At 44.9% G+C, this 18,236-nt stretch overlaps 1 protein-coding gene across 1 annotated transcript in view; it reads left to right on the top strand.

Moving 5' to 3' along the window:
• Nucleotides 1-2,736: 2,736 nt before the first annotated feature.
• The window catches only part of COLGALT2 (collagen beta(1-O)galactosyltransferase 2), a 44,394-nt gene continuing 28,894 nt past the window's right edge, over nt 2,737-18,236 (top strand). Inside the window, exon 1 of the mRNA XM_021525121.2 lies at nt 2,737-3,031. Within this exon, the coding sequence (XP_021380796.2) occupies nt 2,796-3,031 (236 nt within the window). The 5' untranslated portion in view covers nt 2,737-2,795. The remainder of the gene's footprint in view (nt 3,032-18,236) is intronic.

Raw genomic sequence — 18,236 nt, 5'->3', positions numbered from 1 at the left:
AGAGGTGAAGAAGCAAGTGAAAGGAGATGGATCCACATCAATCTATAGATGAGTCAATTTACATCAGCAGGATGGAACCTCTGATTTCCTCAATGTGGGAAACAATTTAGAAGAAATCTGCCTCAGAGAGAATTTGTCACCTGCCAAACCGAGGGACTATGCCTCTGCCAGAGACAGTTGTCATAGTTGGAATCTCCTTGTTTGGTGTAGATATTTAGAGGAGGCTGAAACAAATGGCTTAAATTGATTTCTGTGGGACATCTGCAAAAAGCCATTTCTCCCTCAAAGAGTGGCTCATTGTCTTGTCACAGCAGGATGGAGTCTGGGCTTAAAAAAAACCCCACAGGATACAATTTTGGCCACCAATAAAGAAGTCAGAATGAGTACAGATTTCTTTGTACGTGGACATGAAGTCAATACACATTTATAGGTGTTGGAATGACACAAATTGCCAGGTAACTGTTTACCTGAGCTCTCCAAACTTTGCCCAGCTGTGTGTGACTGGGAGTGAGAGATGAAGCTGAGCTGACTTCTTTCTCTTCTGCATGGAAGAACAATATCATGTTTCAGGCTTCTGCTGCTCTCACTCTTTTGTGGTCCACGGCAGCCAGCCAGCACAGGGAGTTGTGTGAGCGAGGGAACGTCACTTTGGAGAGTGAATCACTGGCTTTGGGATGCTGCTGGATTCTTTTCATTTGCCCCCAGCAAATCGTTATGGCTCTGATGCTACTCACAAAATAAAAAGAAGAGAGGAGTCTGAAAAGAGCTGAAAGTAGTTTAGATTTCACTGAGGACATAAGAGCAGCAAAGGGTAAAGGCACACTCAGAGTTCTGGCAAAGGCATGCAGAGGAGGGGCTTATTTCTGCTGACACATCCTAAAATCAGGATTGTGACCCAGTTGAATGTCCAGTGGATGGGAAATGCCAGCTTCCAGCCTTCCACATCAAGTACATTTGGCAGTGCTAGTCCCCACCTTCCAAAAGTGAGCGGTCCGTGGGCAGCAGCAGAATTCCGGGCGTGTGGATTGGGCTGGTTCCTGTGAAACTCTAATCACCTCACCCAGGCTGCAAAGCTGCTCCTTCTATTTGGTTAATGAATCCAAGCATAAAAGCAACGTGGCAAACTAACCATCACAGAAAAGCCTCATTAATGTATCATTCTAGAAGGACAATTATAAAGGCATCGCAAAGGGCAAACAGGAGGAGCACATCTGCAGTAATTGTTCAGGACGATGGGCACAAATTTTACTGCAGATGATTCTATGACCCCTGGAGATTCTTTATTGAAGCTTCCTAGATTGATCCTTTTTGGGAAGTCATCTGATCAGGAAACTGAGACAATGTAATTTGGCGTGCGTGATAAATTAGGTTCTACAAGCAAAGAGGAACAAACATTAACTCTCTCTATATCATGTATGTGTGTATATTTATATATACATACTACCTGGATGCAAACTATTCACAATGAGATTATGAATAATTAAACAATTGTTTGATTGCTAAAGGTTTCCTCCTTTTTAAGTGTTTCAAGCACACAGCCAACAGTAGCACCTGCTCAAAGTGGGTCTGCCCACCTTGGAGAAACTTCCTACCCACAGTAAACCCAAATATGCTGTGATGGTGTCCTTGGAGTTAATTAGAGATTTCATCTTGAAAAGGGTCTAGCATGCCCAAATCCTATTAACTTCTAAGAGAACTATGATTACTATGCCCCTTTTAAGATCGTGACCCAATAATTTTAATTGCTGGAATATGTTTTATATATTTTTATGCTAAATTGCCATTGTTCTATTCACGGGAACATTTCCATGGTGGGTAAGTCAATGAAGTACAGGGAAAATCTTCCTTGTATTTCGTGTCTTCAGAGAAGAGATGCTAAGAAAGCGGGGGTTGTTCAGCCAGGAGAGGAGAAGACACCAGGCAGACCTTTAAGTCCCTTCCAGTATGTGAGAGGCGCTTATGAAAAAGAGGGAGAGTGACTTTTTAAATGGGCAGATAGTGATAGGATGTAAGGGGAACATCCTTAAACTGACAGAGAATACATTTAGATGAGGTATTAGGAAGAATTTCTTCCCTGCGAAGGCGGTGAGACCCTGGCACAGTTTGTCCGGAGAGGCTGTGGCTGCCCCATCCCTGAAGTGTCCAAGGTCAGCTTGGATGGGGCTTGGAGCAACCTGGGACAGTGGAAGGTGTCCCTGCCCATGGCAGGGGGTTGGAATGAGATTGTCCTTAAGGTCCCTTCCAACCCAAGCCTTTCTGTGCCTCTACGATATTAATCTTTCAGCTATGCTTGAGCTACAACAGCGCATCCCTCCTGCAGCGTGGGACGGGCGTGGGGTGTGCGGCTGCTTCGTACGGACACCCCGCGGATGTTTGCCAAAACATCCTGATACGACAGCTCAAAGTTACTTTAATTCCCTACCTGTGTGGGAAGGATGAGGGCGAGATCTTCACTTAAGCCTCGAGAAGGGACATCTCAGCTCTAGCAGCAACTAGAGAAAGCCTCTTTAAAGCCCAGAACTCGGCTGGAGAAACGGGAGGCTCGCAGCTTTTACCGCGGGCGCCGAGCAGCGGCGCTGCCCGCAGCCGGCGGGGCTCGGGGCTGGCAGCGGGCGGCACCCGGAGCGGCGGGGCAGCGCGGGCTGCGGGCGGGGCCGGGGCGGGCAGCCGGGGCTCGGCGCCGCTCGGCTCCTCCTTCCCCTTCTCCGTCCTCCCGCCTCTCCGCCTCCTCCCGCGTTCCCCGGGCTGGAGCCCGCTCTGCCTGCCGGCGGCTCCGCGGCTGCCCCTCGCCCAGCATGGCTGCGGGCGCGCCGCTGCTGCTGCTGCTGCTGCCGCCGCTGCTCGGGGCCGCCCCCGAGCCGCCCGAGCCGCCCGAGCCGCCGGGGCCCGAGCAGCCCGCGCTGCCCGAGTCGGCGCTGCTGCAGCCCACCGTGCTGCTCGCCATCATCGCCCGCAACGCCGCGCACACGCTGCCGCACGTCCTGGGCTGCATCGAGAGGCTCAGCTACCCCAAGAGCCGCATCGCGCTCTGGTAGGGCCGGGGGCGCTGCGGGACAGGCGGCTCTGCGGGCAGCGCCGAGGGGCAGCGCCCGCCGCGGGGCCGGGGCTGCGCTGGGGCGGCCGCGGAGGGCTCGGCCCCGTTCCGCGGTGGCTCTGCCGGGAGCCGCAGGGAGATGAGTTATCCCAGCAGGGCTGGCCTGGAGCCTGGGAACATTCACCGCCGGAGCATGTGTCCAAATCCACAGGCACGGAGAACTCCGGCGGGGAGCGTGGGGCCGGCTCCCGGCTGGTAAATCCCGGGCTTTGTGGGAGCTGGTGGGGATGTTCCAGGGCTGGAGAGCGGCCGGGCTGGGTGGCTGCTGGTGGGCATTGAAAGGAGCATTGTTGCCAGGCTGGAGGCTGGAAGATGGATTAAAAGATGTATTCAGAAGTCGCAGCATGGGGGCAGCTGCGGCGGCCAAACAGGGGTCGGGATGGAGGAATTGGAGCAGTTTGGGAACTGCTCAATCTGCCTTTGCGAGGAGACAAAGGAAAAAATAATCTTTCAACCTGACATAAGTCTTGAGTGGAACAGGATGGCTTGGAAGAACCCCAAACGGAGTTTCTTTTTTCTCTGTAGAGCCTGATCCAAAGTTCGCTGAAGTCCGTGGTGAGACTCGTGTTAACTTAAAAACTCAGTAAAGTTTCATTTTACTTTCAAGGGGCAGGGGAGGACCTACCTCCCCAGTCACATCACTGAAGTGTCATTAAACAGATGTTTCTGTGTGTGCTTCAGTAAACTCAGCGAAGTTTTGTTTTACTTTCAAGGGACTGGGGAGAACCTACCTCCCCAGTCACATCACTGAAGTGTCATTAAACAGATGTTTCTGTGTGTGCTTCAGTAACATGGCTGTAATTTGTTTCCAAGTACAGGGCTCTGCAGAACATCAGTGGATGGATCTTTTTTTTTTCCCCCTTCTTTTCGTGTTGCAGGTGTACAAAGAAAGTTGTGCCATCAGGCCGAATTCAGAATGCCGCGCAAGTGTGTGGAATCACAAGCTAGTGTGTAGCAGTGGGTAAATTCACATTCCTCTCTGTGTAGATGTGTGACTCCTCATTCATTTGTATCAGCAGGAATTTTCCCAGTTGAGATTTCGTCATAGCAGATGTGTATAAAAACAGATATTATCAGACCCCACATGGCCTGTGATTCAGCTGAGCTTGGTGTTTATAAAAACTTACGGGAGCTGTAATTGCAGTGCTGGTCACCAAAGCAGAGCACACCTCAAAATGCCTCTTGCTGTACAAGTGCAGAGTAAGTTTTGTGGGGAGGGCTTCAAGTCCTGCAGATAATTGCTTTGCTCTACAACTGTTTCAGTACATTACTTGCACTATCCTCACTAGACTTAAGGTCTCTGCAATATTGTGTGAAAGTATTTGTGGGGACTTATTTTAACATAACTTAAAATACGGTAAGGTTCTTATAAGAAATCACTCCCTTTTTAAGAGGATTGCACACAGACAGAAGGCATGGCTAAACTGGAAAATCTGCTGATGAAAATGTCAAGATCTGTAAAATGAGAATTACTTAAAGTTTTGCAGCCTCTAGAAGAGGAGTTCTCAGGATGCTCTGAGTTGCCACGGAGTGAGAGGTGCCTGTGGGGTGGCAGTGGTTCCTTGGAGAGGTTTGGTTGCTCCTCAATAAGGCCTGAGGTTTTCCAGAGCTGGGAATGTTCAGGACACAAAGTACCCACTCAGAGCAAGTTCACATACGATATCTGTAAAGTCTCTTGAGAACAAGTGAAACCATTCAGTCCATTTCTGGAAGCATCTTGTGTTTCAGACAGAGTCCTTTCAACAGATGAATTCCAAGATTTACCTGTGTCCCTGTGTTACTGTGATAGCTTGGGGAAGAGGGCAGGGGAGTGGTGTTTATCATGGACTTGCATTCTTCCATTGCCACTTATATCCTATTTTCTTTTTCTTTTTTTTTTTTTCTTGAGAAGTAATTTTCTTAAGTCATTTTCTTGAGTCATTTCCTTGCGCAAGTCAGCATTTTGAAATGCCCAACCATAGATCTTGAGAATGAAAACTAAAACCAGAAATCATCTCTCAAGCTCCCATATGCTCTCTCTGCATAGCTGGAGGGCTGAAATTGAACAGGGGATTTCTCTGACGGATTTCTGGGGGGAAGCTTTATGAGTGACAGTAAAGATGGGTGAAGAGATAATGAGTTTGAAGCAGGCACTGAATTTCCTTTGTGTAGTCTGTATCAATTAATCCCAAACTTTGTTACCCTGATACTGAGCAAAAGATGTCCGCCGGGCAGCCTTGTGTTCCTTTTTTACCTTTGGTCTTAATTATGACTTAATTCTGCTTGGGAAGGACTTGCTGGCTCCTAATGAGCCGAGCAGGCCATTTGGTCTGGGGCCAGCTGGCACGGAGGAGCCGTGGCCTTGCAGCTAAACCCTTCCTTGCAATGAAACCCTTCCTTTGCAGCTAAACCCTTCCTTTGCAGCTAAACCCTTCCATGCAGCTAAACATTTCCTTTGCAGTTAAACATTTCCTTTGCAGTGAAACCCTTCCTTTGCAGCGAAACCCTTCCTTTGCAGTGAAACCCTTCCTCTGCAGCAAAACCCTTCCTTTGTAGTGAAACCCTTCCTTTGCAGCTAAACCCTTCCTTTGCAGTGAAACCCTTCCTTTGCAGTGAAACCCTTCCTTTGCAGCTAAACCCTTCCTTGCAGTTAAACCTTTCCTTTGGAGTTAAACCCTTCCTTTGCAGCTAAACCTTTCCTTTGCAGCTAAACCTTTCCTTTGCAGTTAAACCCTTCCTTTGCAGCAAAATCCTTCCTTGCAGTTAAACCTTTCCTTTGCAGCGAAACCTTTCCTTTGCAGTTAAACATTTCCTTTGCAGTGAAACCCTTCCTTTGCAGCGAGACCCTTCCTTTGCAGCTAAACCCTTCCTTGCAATGAAACCCTTCCTTTGCAGCGAAACCCTTCCTTGCAGCTAAACCTTTCCTTTGTAGCTAAACCTTTCCTTTGCAGTTAAACATTTCCTTGCAGTTAAACATTTCCTTGCAGTTACACATTTCCTTGCAGTTAAACCTTCCTTCCCCTCTTGCTGCTCCGCTGCCGGCGGTCAGGCAGTGCCCGGGCTGGGCCGGCGCTGGCCTGCGGTAACCCGGCTGTCCTTGCCGGGACAGCGGCCGGGTCATCCCGGGCTGTGCGGGTGACTTCGCGCTGGGATTTCTGTGGCACAGCTCAGGTTTCTGTCCTGGCCCCGCTGAGCTTCCCAGGATGGGCTCGGCCATCGGTGGCCTGGGAGCCTTTGGAGCCGGCCAGCGCAGTGGGAATGGCAGTCTCCCCTGTTTGGCCACAGAAGTCCGTGTCGCCATGGAGGTGCAGTGCTGAGGGAACAGCTGTCCCTTCTTGTGGAGGAGGAAGGGTCACAGCTGTCCCCTCCGAGCGCCCAGACACCCTGTGGGAAATGGGCTGGGGCCCTCAACAGGAGAGAGCCTAGAGAAAAAACCTGGCTGTTGGACCTGAGTCCAGCTTTTTTATAGCCATAATGGTTCTTCTAACATGCTGCGCTTCTCCCAGGGAAAGTGTACAGCATTGTTTGTGCTGGGCTTGCAGAACTGCAAAGGGAGGGAAAGAGATCTTTATCTTGGACAAAAATGACCCAGAAGTTACACAGTCAGCATGCCCCAACCCTCTTTTTTTTTAGTGGGCAAGGCTGTGGGGTTTTGTTTTGAGCTTTATCAGTGCTGACTGTTTGAGAGTGGTCATTACAGGTAGGGAGTGTTTGCTTGTCAGGAAGGTTCATGTTGGCTGCAGTAGACAGCCTAAAAGTGTGTGTATTCAGCAATTTATCACATTGGCTTACACCTTCCTTAGTCTCAGATTAAGTGATGGCATAGCAAAGAAAGTTGCCTGTAATTTCATCATTCACTTCACCTTAGTGGGTCATCTGCTCTCTCCTCTCTCAGTAACCTGGGGATGGAATGCCTGCATAAATGGGTTGGTGTTTGGGAGCAGTAATTAGGTCCTTTTGTGCTTGAAAATCTGCTGTGGTGATCAGAGTGTGCTTACATTTCAGAAATGATAATGTGAACAGTGAGACAGGTGGAAAGCTGGAATAAATCCCAGCTGAGAGATGAGTGGATGTACTGTAACACAGCTCCAGTGAGAGAATAGTTTCAACTTAAAAGAACTGGGTGAAGCTAAAAATAGAAGCTGATGAGATCAGTGTAATAATTGTATTTCATAATTATGTATTATTAGACTGGAACTAGCTGATGATATCTGAGCATTTTCTTATTCTTTAGTGGTTTACTTTTCAAATGTGAAAAAATTCCACATACAAAATTCAAACTCCAGTGAGATGCAGGGATCATTTAAAACTTTAATGGCTGTTATTACTCTCAGGGAAGTGTTGGCTTTCAGACACCCTGTGTTTTCTGTCCTTGCCTCCATTTGAGCAGCGAGGTCACTTTAATCTTCATGGTCATTATTAGTCACTTAGGAATGCTGACATTCCAGTTTGCTGGCTCTGCCTCTCCTTCTGTCCACTGGTATTTTGCATCCATTTCAGGTGTGCTCACCTGTGCTGTGACTTCCATGTGGCAATATTAAAACATAGGTTTTACAAATTAACTGACTTTTCACTTGGCTCATCATTTAATTTTAGTGGGATTTAGTTTCCCATTTGTAGATACTTTAAATTTATTTATTATGCAGTTTTAATAACAGTCATAGACTAAGAGGGGGCAAGAGTGAGATGGGATTTGCACGGCTTTGGAATTGCAATTCAGGTGATGTTTCTGTTGTGCAAGATCTTGGAGAGAGCCTTTCTGCCAGAGAACTTGCATTTAGACAACTGCATCAAAAGAAAGAAGTAAATATTCCAATTTTTAGCTGGGGAAATAGGAGTAGAAGGGTGAAGTAACCTACACAAGATTGTTGAATTTATCAAGACTGGAGATAGAGGAATCAAGAAATGTCAGTTATGAATGCTTTCTTGCTAAGGTCATTTTTACACCAAGGTGCAGAAAAATGGAAAAACAGGGATGGCTAAAGAACTGTTCCCATCCCAATATCCATAATAACTTTTTTTTCTTTTTGTCCTTTGGCTTTCTCTCCCTCTTCTCAGTCTTGACAAACTGAAGCAAATGGCAACATGTAATTACTCAGTAGAAACATTTAAAGGGAAGTCAAAAATTGCTGTTGTGCCTTGCTGAGGCCTGCATGGCAAGACACAAACCACTCTTCAGCTAAAAACTGCAATTCTGCAGAGAAGCCATAAAAGAGACGTGAGCTGTGTGTGCTTTTTTTGATTACATTAAAGACCATCTTGTCCCACACTTTATATATTGGGGTCTATGAGACAGCAGTGTGAATATTGGCATAAAAGAAAAAAGGCAAAAATAGTTCCTTATCACCATAAAATGAATAAATAGCCCTCCAGAGGTACAGGGATAATACCATAAAACTGATGTCTTAAAATGCGTAGGAGTTCTGTGACACTAGTGAGCATAGTACATTGTGTGTGTTTGCTTAATCATTTTTTACATCTGAATTCTGTATGGTCTGTATCTCTGGAAATGCAAGAATTTATTTTGTCTGCCATCTTTTGGCACCCATCTTTTGAGACAGGGGTCTACCCTTTATCTCTGTGTCTGTCCCTTGTGTCATAGGCTGCCTGGTGCCTTGTAGTGCAGGTTGTGGGTTTAGAGACTGGAATCTAATAAAATAATCTGTTGCCCAAAAGAAGCAGGGTAGCAGAGGCTGTTGTTTATGACAAGCCTTTGGATATGTTCAAAGGTCAGGAAGATCTAGGTTTTTTTGTCTCTTTTCATATGTACAAAGTAGGGATGAAAAGACCTCAAGCAGTCATCTAGTTCATTCCTGCCTAGGGAAGGATCCCACTTCATCCCTTACTTGTCTTTCCCTCAGGGTTGGGATTCCTCATCCAGTCCAGGCTGCCCAGGTTGTGCATTGATCTGTCTTTTGAACCACCTTCACCATGTGGGCTGAGGGTGGCAGACCTTTGGGATAAAGGCTGTTGTTCCAACCACTTTTTCTCCTTTTTCTTTCCTATTTTCTGTTAAATGGAACATGTCATCTTTTCAGAGAGCTGCCTGGTCACTGCCCATCAGATTCCTGAGGAAGGGACCCCAGGTGTCTGAATGCAGCTGAGAGGGATCAGTCCCTGGGAGGTTTGGCAGGGCCCTTCCTGAGGGCACCAAAACAGGAATTTGTGCTGAGCCAGAGATGGAAAGGCTTTTTTGATCTCTTACATAAATTATCACATAGCTGCTGTTATTTATCTGAGTCCCCTGGGACTAAAAGTCTTCGTGCACTGGGTCAAGATTCTCTAAGAACAGATCTGTGATGCACATGGTGTGCAGAACATTGCCCAGCCCTGCTGCCATCTCTCATTCCAGGAGGCTCATCTGGGCTGCAGGGTCGAGAGAGGACTGAGGTGATGTGGGGTGCTGTCTGTCAGAACCTGGAATTTCCTTCCTGTGGGATGATGTCTCAGACTTGGTATTATTGCAGTCTATTTCTGTGCATCTCATTTCCTTTATTCTGGTCAAGCATTGTGCATGTTGATGGTGCTTATGGCCAAGGGTGGATTACAGCTAAATGGGACCCACATGCACCAAAATTTCGGGGTAACAAAAGATAGGAAGAAAAAAATGTTGGTGTTCTCGATGAAGTGGATTTTTTGCCCTCTTCTGTAGAATGCTCAGTTCTTTCATACAGGTATGTGGCACTGTTAATAAATTCATCAATTAAGAAAAACACAATTCTTTTTTCCTTTTTTTGTGTACAATTTGCCTCATATGGTGCCTGAATCCAGATTTTAAGCATGAAATTATTTGTTTTGGTTGTGTGTGCAGGCACATGCATTTGTCTGTATATTTATATCTGGTGTCCTTGGGCCACAGCAAGGACAGATGCCAGTTTTCTTTCTGGAAAAGTTGACAGGGAGATTAATAACAACATGTTGGTTTTAAACTTCTATGTCACTATGGATCTGGTATATACTTTCAAATGGAGTTCAGTCATTAAAGTTTTCTGTGAACTACTTTGGTTGTGGTAAAGTTTTGCAACATAACACATTGTTCTTTGTGGCACTGCTAAAAAAGGCTACATTTTGTACTAGAGACTGAATTCACTGTAGAGGACTGAAATTATGCTAATGGCCTATAAAGCAGAATTTCTTATATTTCTGTGAGGGAAGTGGTTTCTTATTTGAGGTAGCTGTTAGACATGTTGGGAAGTGAAATCTTACTCAGAAGTGAAGGCTGCTTTCATTATGACCAACTATTTAAGTAGTCAAGTGGGTTTTTTTCCCTTTCTAACTTGTAACTAACTGTAACTAACTCAGGTAAAACTGAGCATGAAAGCTGATAGTGTTGTTTTGGGAATATGCCTTCACCAAAGTCTCTCCTTGCTCTTTTCCCAGGAATTTATTAAAACATAAAAAAAATCGATAGGAGCTTTCTATGATCTGTGGTGCCTGAGTGGCTGTAATACATGGAAAAACTAGATTTCCAGCTATTTACCTTTCATTCTGTTGGGATGGACTGATATGAATGACATGTAACACCTTTTATAAAGATAAGCAGATCTTGATCTGGAGCAGGATTTTGAGGCTGTCCCCCTGGAGCTCATGAGGATCTAAATTCATGCTGAAGCAGATGATAGAGGGAGTCCATGTGGCACTACAGTGCCATGGTAGGGCTCATTTAAGCTTTTTCATATTCGATTTGTAACGCTTCAGCTCCAGGAGGGAATTTTTTGTTGGATTTTTTTTGTTTTGCTTTTTTTAAAGATTTTTTTTTTCCTGTAAGGAAGAAAAACATTATTTATAATTATGCTTTTTTTCCTCCTTTCCTCACACAGAGTACAGGCTTCCCTTGATTCTAAAAGGATTGTTTGCTTAGTTTTGCACTTTGATGTCTCTGCAGAGGGAAGGTTCTGTGTGGCTGCAGCCTGGTTTGAATTTTGCCCAGTGGCAGCAGTGAGGTTGTATTACCTCTGAAGGGTTAGTTTGTATCCTGAAGCTGATAGCAGGTGCTTATCTCTGCAGTTAGCAGGTCAGAACCTTCAGTTAGCAGCTCAACATCTGCTCTTAAAATAGGTGCTGTGTTGTACCTGTGGGGCTAGGATGAGAATTTAAGGTTCTTATTTGAGTTACTTCCTCAATACTTTTAGTTATTCTTGTCCTTACAAGGTACTTGGGAAATTTCTAGGTCAGGTTGGATGGGGCTCTGAGCAACCTGGTCTGGTCGAAGATGTCTCTCTTCATTGCAGGGAGGTTGGACTGGGTGACATTTAAAGGATCTTTCTCACCCAAACCATTTCAGGATTGGAGGAAAAGGCTATTTTCCAGCATTTCTACTTTGAACTGCTTATTGTGACAAGGAAGGTAAATGTTAAAACTCTGACAAATGCAAACCCTTTTTTGTTGGTTGGTTGATTTTTTTCCTCTGGTTCTTAGCTCAGACATGTGAATTATTCCCTACCAGACTTCAGCCAAGTGAATTTAAGTCCTATAGCTGGACTGCTGTATCATTGGATAACCAAAAGCCTGATTCAGGCAAGTCACAAAAAGATGTTAGCTAGGACATGTGATTTTGGAGAGGAGAAGCTGTGAGAGATCTGTTCTGTCCCCACAGTTTATGTCTAAGGGCCAAAGAGGAACATGACCTGTAAAGCTTTGCAGCAAGACTCTTCCCTCTCCATTAGTCACCAGCACTCCCCAGCTCATGTGAGGAAGCAGGGATGTTGCGTCCTCTTTTCATCAAAAAGAGAACCAGAAAACAAAGTGTGTGAGTGAGAGTGAAACGTGTTTCAGGGTGTGCTGCAGGAGCAGAGCAGGTGCTGAGCTCTGGGCTTGGCAGCACTGCTCCAAGGAGCTGTTTGGCCTTTTCTTTGGGGTGTCCCAGAGTGTGTCCTTGGCCACTGCACCTTAATGCTGGGAGCCCCCCTTGTGGTTCATTGAGGGTGTGTTTTTACTCTTGCAAATTCTTCTTCTTAAATGAAGACAACAAATACATTCCCGTAGTCTAACCAGAACTTGTAATTAACACCTCAACTCATAAAGACAATGACAAAAATATTTACAGTTCAGTGAAAAGCACAGCAGTTTCATGCAAAAGTCACTACACTAGACTAACAAAAATCCTAATTTAAAAAAAGACTTTGAAATACATGTCAGTGTAAGAACTGCATGATTAGGGTAAAGATTTATGTTTTCATTTTGGAAAAACAGTAAAAGGCAAGATATTCCTCTTTTTTGTAAACTAAAGGATTAAAAGGAGTTCTAGTGTCTTCAGGAACTGCTGGCCTGCATTTTATTTCTCCTTGATTCTTGGCTACAACTGGCTAGAATTACCAGTAGGAGAAATAGCTGGAATAGCTTTCAGATTTGGAAATCTAAATACTCAAGGGTCTGTTTTACTGGTGGGTTGTACAGGTTTAAGAAGTCAGGAGGAGGAGTGGTGTCAGTAGGGAGAAGGTTGGATAATCTCCTGTGTTATGGACAGGATCCCTTGCTGCCCAAGGGATTAAATTGAAATTAGGTTTTGGGAGTGCGAAGACTTTGAGAACTCTGGTTACTTCTGCAGATGTACAGATGGAGGAAGGGGCTGATGATAGTGGAGTGTCTGACGTGACCTTGTGATGCCTCTGGATTGAACTGGGGTTCCTTAGAGGATTGTGGTGAGGAGTAAGATTCGGAGATGTTATTTTCTGGTGGATTCTGCATGCTGGCAGAGTTGGGAAGCAGATTGGTGTTGACCTGGCTGGATGGCATTTTTCTCTCAGCATGTGCAGAGGGTTTCTGGAAGTCCTTGAGCTACAGTTCCATACTTTTAGTGCCTGGAACTCCATAGCTTCTCCAGTTTGGCTTGGCTCCCAACTCCTTCAGCACTTTCAGATGGGAGTGGGCTGTTGTTAGAGGTGAATAATTTCTGTTCACTTTTGCTACACAGCTTAGGTGAGGTTTGGGATTTGGAGTTCCAAACTGCTGTAGACTGAGATATGAGCAGGTTATTCAGGCCCAGGAGGTTTAGAAAAGCCAGCTGCTGCTAGGGACCAAGCACTGTATGTGCTCTGGGCCATTTGTATCTGGTTTAGCACAACTAATTCTTGCAACAACAGAGCAGTAGCCCAGTACTGTGCTCATTTTTCCCAGTCTTACTCCCTTAGAATTACTTGAGTCACTCCCATAAATCAGTCTCTGGATGCTGCTGGTGTTTGCTCCAGATGATATGTGCTCCTTCAGTATGAAGCTCTGGATGGAGTTTCCATTTATTTGTCTCTGAGATGGGCTCCATGATTTTGGAGAAGTCTACCCAGACTCTTCTACATTGGTTGGTAGAGAATAATAATTGCTTTTGGGTCTTTTGCCTCCTCAAATATTTTCTTCCTGTGGCTCTGGCTGTCAGAGACTATGCTTGCACTCATTTTTCAAAACACCAGTCTGAAGTAAGTTCAGGGTGTGTGACTGGAATATGAAAATGTCACTGGTGCTGAATACTGTCTCTTAATTTATGATTTCTTTTAAATTCAATTTTTTACTTTAAGCAGAATTTAAATGGAAATTATGTGTAATTTTAAATGGATATTAAGTTACTGAGTGTGTTTGTGGTACATGTTTTATCACTCCTAACATACACTCACTCCCCCTTCTCCCTTTATTTTTCACACAAACAAGTTACTGCTTCCACAAAAACTCTTGTCAATGAGATGTTTTTTCAGACTAGTGAGCTCATGGCCGTCTGCTGGCAGAGCTCTGCTCTGACTTAATACAAACGAAGGCTGCTGCCAGGGTTTTTTGGCTAATACCTGAGCCTTGAAGGAAGCTCTGTTTCACAGAGCAAGAATTGAGCTGCTGTCAGTGGTACTTCCAGCCTACAAACTTCCCATCTGGATTTTTGGATGAGCCAGTCTTTGTATATGTGGTGCAGTTTTAAGGGGGGAGGAATATGTGTTCAGGGAGTTTCTTTTCTAAGAAGGAATTTATTTTCTACACTCGCCAATTCATTGTGCAGTGATGTTGGTTGATTCTGCCTGTGGAGAGCTTCAGTTGCCTCCAGGTTTGCTCTGTTGCTATTACAAGGTGCAGAACTTTTGTTGCTCGTATATTTCTTCCAGTTCTGGTGGCACAGAAGTTAAGAATATACTTGGAAGAAACCAAAATAAAGAGCCCAAACCCCTAGATTTCAGCTGATTAGATCTTGTATTGAGTTACATGATCTGAAGAGGTTAATGAAACTCTTTAAAAACAGAGTTTTACCCAACTGCAGCCACTGATAAGCTGGCAGAAGTTTAAGAGCAGAATGATTGCTCAAAGGAGAAGAACCAGCCTCTCAGTTTTTCCATGAACAATCTTTATTTAATGTATTTAATAAATGCCTCTAGTGGTCTGGTACTTCTATGATATATCAGCTGTTCCCTTGCAAGCTGATGTTGCACATAAGTTGCTGCTATTCTAGGGAGTTGAGATGGAGCTATTGAGGGATTATTTGGAAGGCTTTAGAAGTAGCATCTGAGATGGTTTCTGATGAAAATAATTTTTTTTTAATTGCTGGGGTTTTGGTATTTGGGGTATTTTTTTGTTTGGATTGGGATTTGGTGGAGTATTTTTTAATGGGTTTTTGGTTTGGGTTGTTTTGGGTGGAAGTTTTTTGTTTTGTTGGAGTTTTTTTTGAGTCAAGCAGGTCATGCTAAATCTCTGAATTCCATATGGGGCCATTAGCTGATGCTTTGCCTGCGCTGTGCAGTAAATCATATTAAATGATCTATTTAACACCTTGGAACATGACTCCCAAGAAACTTGAATTCTTCAGCAAATAAAGCAAGCCATTAGGTTTCAATTTATCTGCTGATAGATTACATCTCTGTGTAAACCCCAAAGTCTTCAAAGACAGTCATGTTATTTCGTATGTGGGTGCATATTTTGTAGTATATAAGAAATTGTGGCATATTATCTGCTGTTCCCTGGGAAGTGCTGGGATTGGGGTTAGGATGGTGTTTACCCCTGGCAAAGGCAGAGCCTGGGACTGGATTCCTGCATGCTCAGCAGAGGGACTGTGGGTTCCTTGAAGTTGGACATTCTCTGCTCTTTCATTCCTCCCACAGCAATGCCTTGTGCTGAGGTATTGCAAAAATTCAGCTTTCCAGCCTTTGAAATTGCCTGAGAGCCCCAGGGAGCTGAAATGTCCAGGCCTGGGAATGCTGCTGGACAAGTGCTGTGGTGCGTGCGAGGCTCCTGGGCCAGAGCATGTCCCTGACATGTCCCTGTCCCCTGAGGGAGCAGTCAGTCCAACACCTGCAGGTGTGCTGGGGTTGGAACAAACTTCATCTGAGCACTTCATCCCCTGGAATGGAGCTAGCTAAGATGGGAATCCTTCTCATTGGAAAACAGCTTGGTTTGCAGCCATGCTCTGCAGAATAAAGGCACGTGTGCATTTTCAAGGGCTTCCAGTTTCCTAGGAATTTCCTTGGAACTGGCTACTGAAAGACCTAAGTGCCCATTTCCTCTCTTTATTGACATCCAGGCAGTGATGGAGGGGAAAAAAACTACCTATGATCAAACTGTGCATTTGTGGTCAGGATGAAACCGTTAAGAGATAAATTGTGCATTTGCATTGTTCTCCACACCACAGTTGCTGATGCAGCCCTCAGTGCTTGGCTCTCCCAGAGGTTTGCCTGTCTTCAGTGGGTGCTCCTGGGATTTGTCCCTCTCCAGTGACTGCTCCCTGAAATCCACACAAAGAGAACAGACAGCAGAAGGGAGGACTGTGATGTTGTGTCGTGCAGAGGAAGCAATCCCATCCATCAAGTGTCCCTCTGCTTTCATGATCCAATTTCCTTAGCTGGGGATGGGAAATGTGCAGCATTGCTTACAGAGGGCTGTAGAGCCTTTAGCTTACAAGATTAAAGACCTCACTGTTTTTCTTCTTCTTCTCTTTAGCATTAAGTCAGCCACCAGTGCACCAGTTTTCCATCACTTTGAGTCCAGTCATTCTTTTCCAAGGGAGAATGTGTTCTGAGCCTGGCATCTGTAGTATGTCCTGTGTGCTGACCCCACAGCAGCCATGTGTGCAGCACATGTGTGTCCATAGCAGAAGCTGTGTGAATTTCTGTATCCCTGAGGGAAAAGTGAGATCACTAATTGAAGAGATTCAGATCCATAAATTTTAGCTAGCCTAAAGTATTTGGAATTTAAAGTAGAAATACTTTGCTTTTAATTTTTTTTTCTTCTCTCCAATACTAGTACTTCACTGATTAAAAGCTCAAAACCCTAAAAATCAGGAACCCCATATCCAAAAACCTGGAGTGTTTTTTTTCCAGTGCTGGAGGCAAAATATTTGGATGGGAAGAGAGGTTTTTGTCTGTGAGTTTGTGAGAGTTTCTTAAAAGCAACACAGAGGAAAGTTGTTCTTGATATTGGCTACAAATTTATCACTAGTCTGACAAGTACTCTGTGAATGCAGTAAGTAAACTGCTCTACAAAAGCTGAATATCTGTAGTTTATTTCAGTGTGTATTTTGGAAGGAATGTTAGCTTATTTTATCGTTCCCACTCTTTTTTTGTGACTTGTGAAAATCCATTAATCTTTCTGGTTTTGTTTCTCTCTCTCTGTAAAATGAAGCTATAGTGCTGCTTCAGTGCAAGGTTGAGACCCTTGCTGTGGGTTTTTGGGGCCTCTGGGCACGGCCTCTGACCTCTGTAATTCACATCACCTCATTCCCAGAGGTACATTGCAGATGAGCACACTTAGCCTTCAAACCAAGAACACTGTAAAATCTATTGGGCAAAACTTCAGAAGATTCTGATTGATCAATTCATTATTTCATCCTAGCAGAGTGGTGTTTGTTGTGTTTTCTCTTTCCCCTTATTCGGAATCCTGTCAGCATATGAGGTTGTCTGTCACCTTTTCAGCTGTTTCATCATTGGAAATGGGATGGACAAAATTACATCCAGGAAATCTCTCTACTTCATCTCTAAAGGTTGAATATATTTCTCCCTGCTTGGCTGCAGTAGTTGTTTTTCTATTCTCATAATTATATATAAAACATTTTCAGCCATTTGCCAGCAAATATGATGTAATTATTTATTTTCAAGCAGTGAACCATTCCATGCAATTCAGAGAACCTCTGTTTTCCAGGGTAACTGGCTACTCGAGGAAAATTAGGCCAAAATTATGAAGTCTCAAGTTCCATGCTGGCTTCAGTAAAGTCTAACTCTAAAATAACTCACTGATGACTGTAAGTGTTAGTTTAGTGTTGGTGAAAGCAAAGTTTGGCATAAATTCCTTTATGCCAAGGGGAGCCTGTGCCAGGGAGAGAGTAATGAAACCTGCTGTGTTTGTGTGCTGTGAATTTGCAGTGGAGCAGGGGAAATGCCTGGTCTGATGTTGTTAAATACTCCGTATTGTAGGTGTGTCTTGTAGGTTCACAGGGATGATGCTTTGGTTGGGTTATTAAACTGCTAATTCTGAGAGGGAAGAGCTGGTCAGATCTCCAGTGTTGACACTTCAGTTGTGCTTTATTGTTGCTGATTCCTTGGTCCCAGGATATGGGAGGTTAAATGAGTTTTGTATTTTTGTCTAGGTTACTTTTCATGCTCTGAAGCTCTGAAGATCTCTGATATCCCTGGGCCCGTGATTAACTCGGATGCTCTATCTCTGGCTGTGCCACTTTGTGGAGTGTGAGTGGAACAAACTTCACTCAGGGCATCACTCTGGGCATCGCCCTGGGTGGTGCCTCACACAACCTCTGTGTGCTTGGGTGGTGTGGAGCACCATGCTTCGTGTAGGTGGTGAAGAGGAGGGTCTGCAAATTGCTTGGAAGATGGACAGAAAGGGAAGGTCAGGCCCCAGACATCAAACTCAGTTTGACAGTGCAGTGAAGATATGATGGGGTGAGGAGCCCGAGTTTCCTGGAGGCATTGAAGTGCTTGGAAATGGAGTCTGAATTAATTTAGTCCACGAAATGGGCGTGAGTAAGTCCCTAAAGCCTGGGTGGTGAGTGCAATGTTATGTAAGATCACAGAAAGTGACTGTAAAGCTCATCCAGTCCCACCTCCTGCCACAGACAGGGATGCTTTCCCCTATCCAAGGTTTCTCCAAAGCCTCTCCATCCTGGCCTTGGGCACTGCCAGGGATCCAGGAGCAGCCACAGCTTCTCTGGGCACCCTGCGCCAGGGCCTGCCCACCCTCACAGGGAACAATT

Source organism: Lonchura striata, chromosome 9, assembly GCF_046129695.1.
Source record: "Lonchura striata isolate bLonStr1 chromosome 9, bLonStr1.mat, whole genome shotgun sequence".
Classification (NCBI taxonomy): Eukaryota; Metazoa; Chordata; class Aves; order Passeriformes; family Estrildidae; genus Lonchura; species Lonchura striata.
The sequence above is the reverse complement of the archived record's forward strand: the minus strand, read 5'-3'. Positions and strand labels throughout refer to the sequence as shown.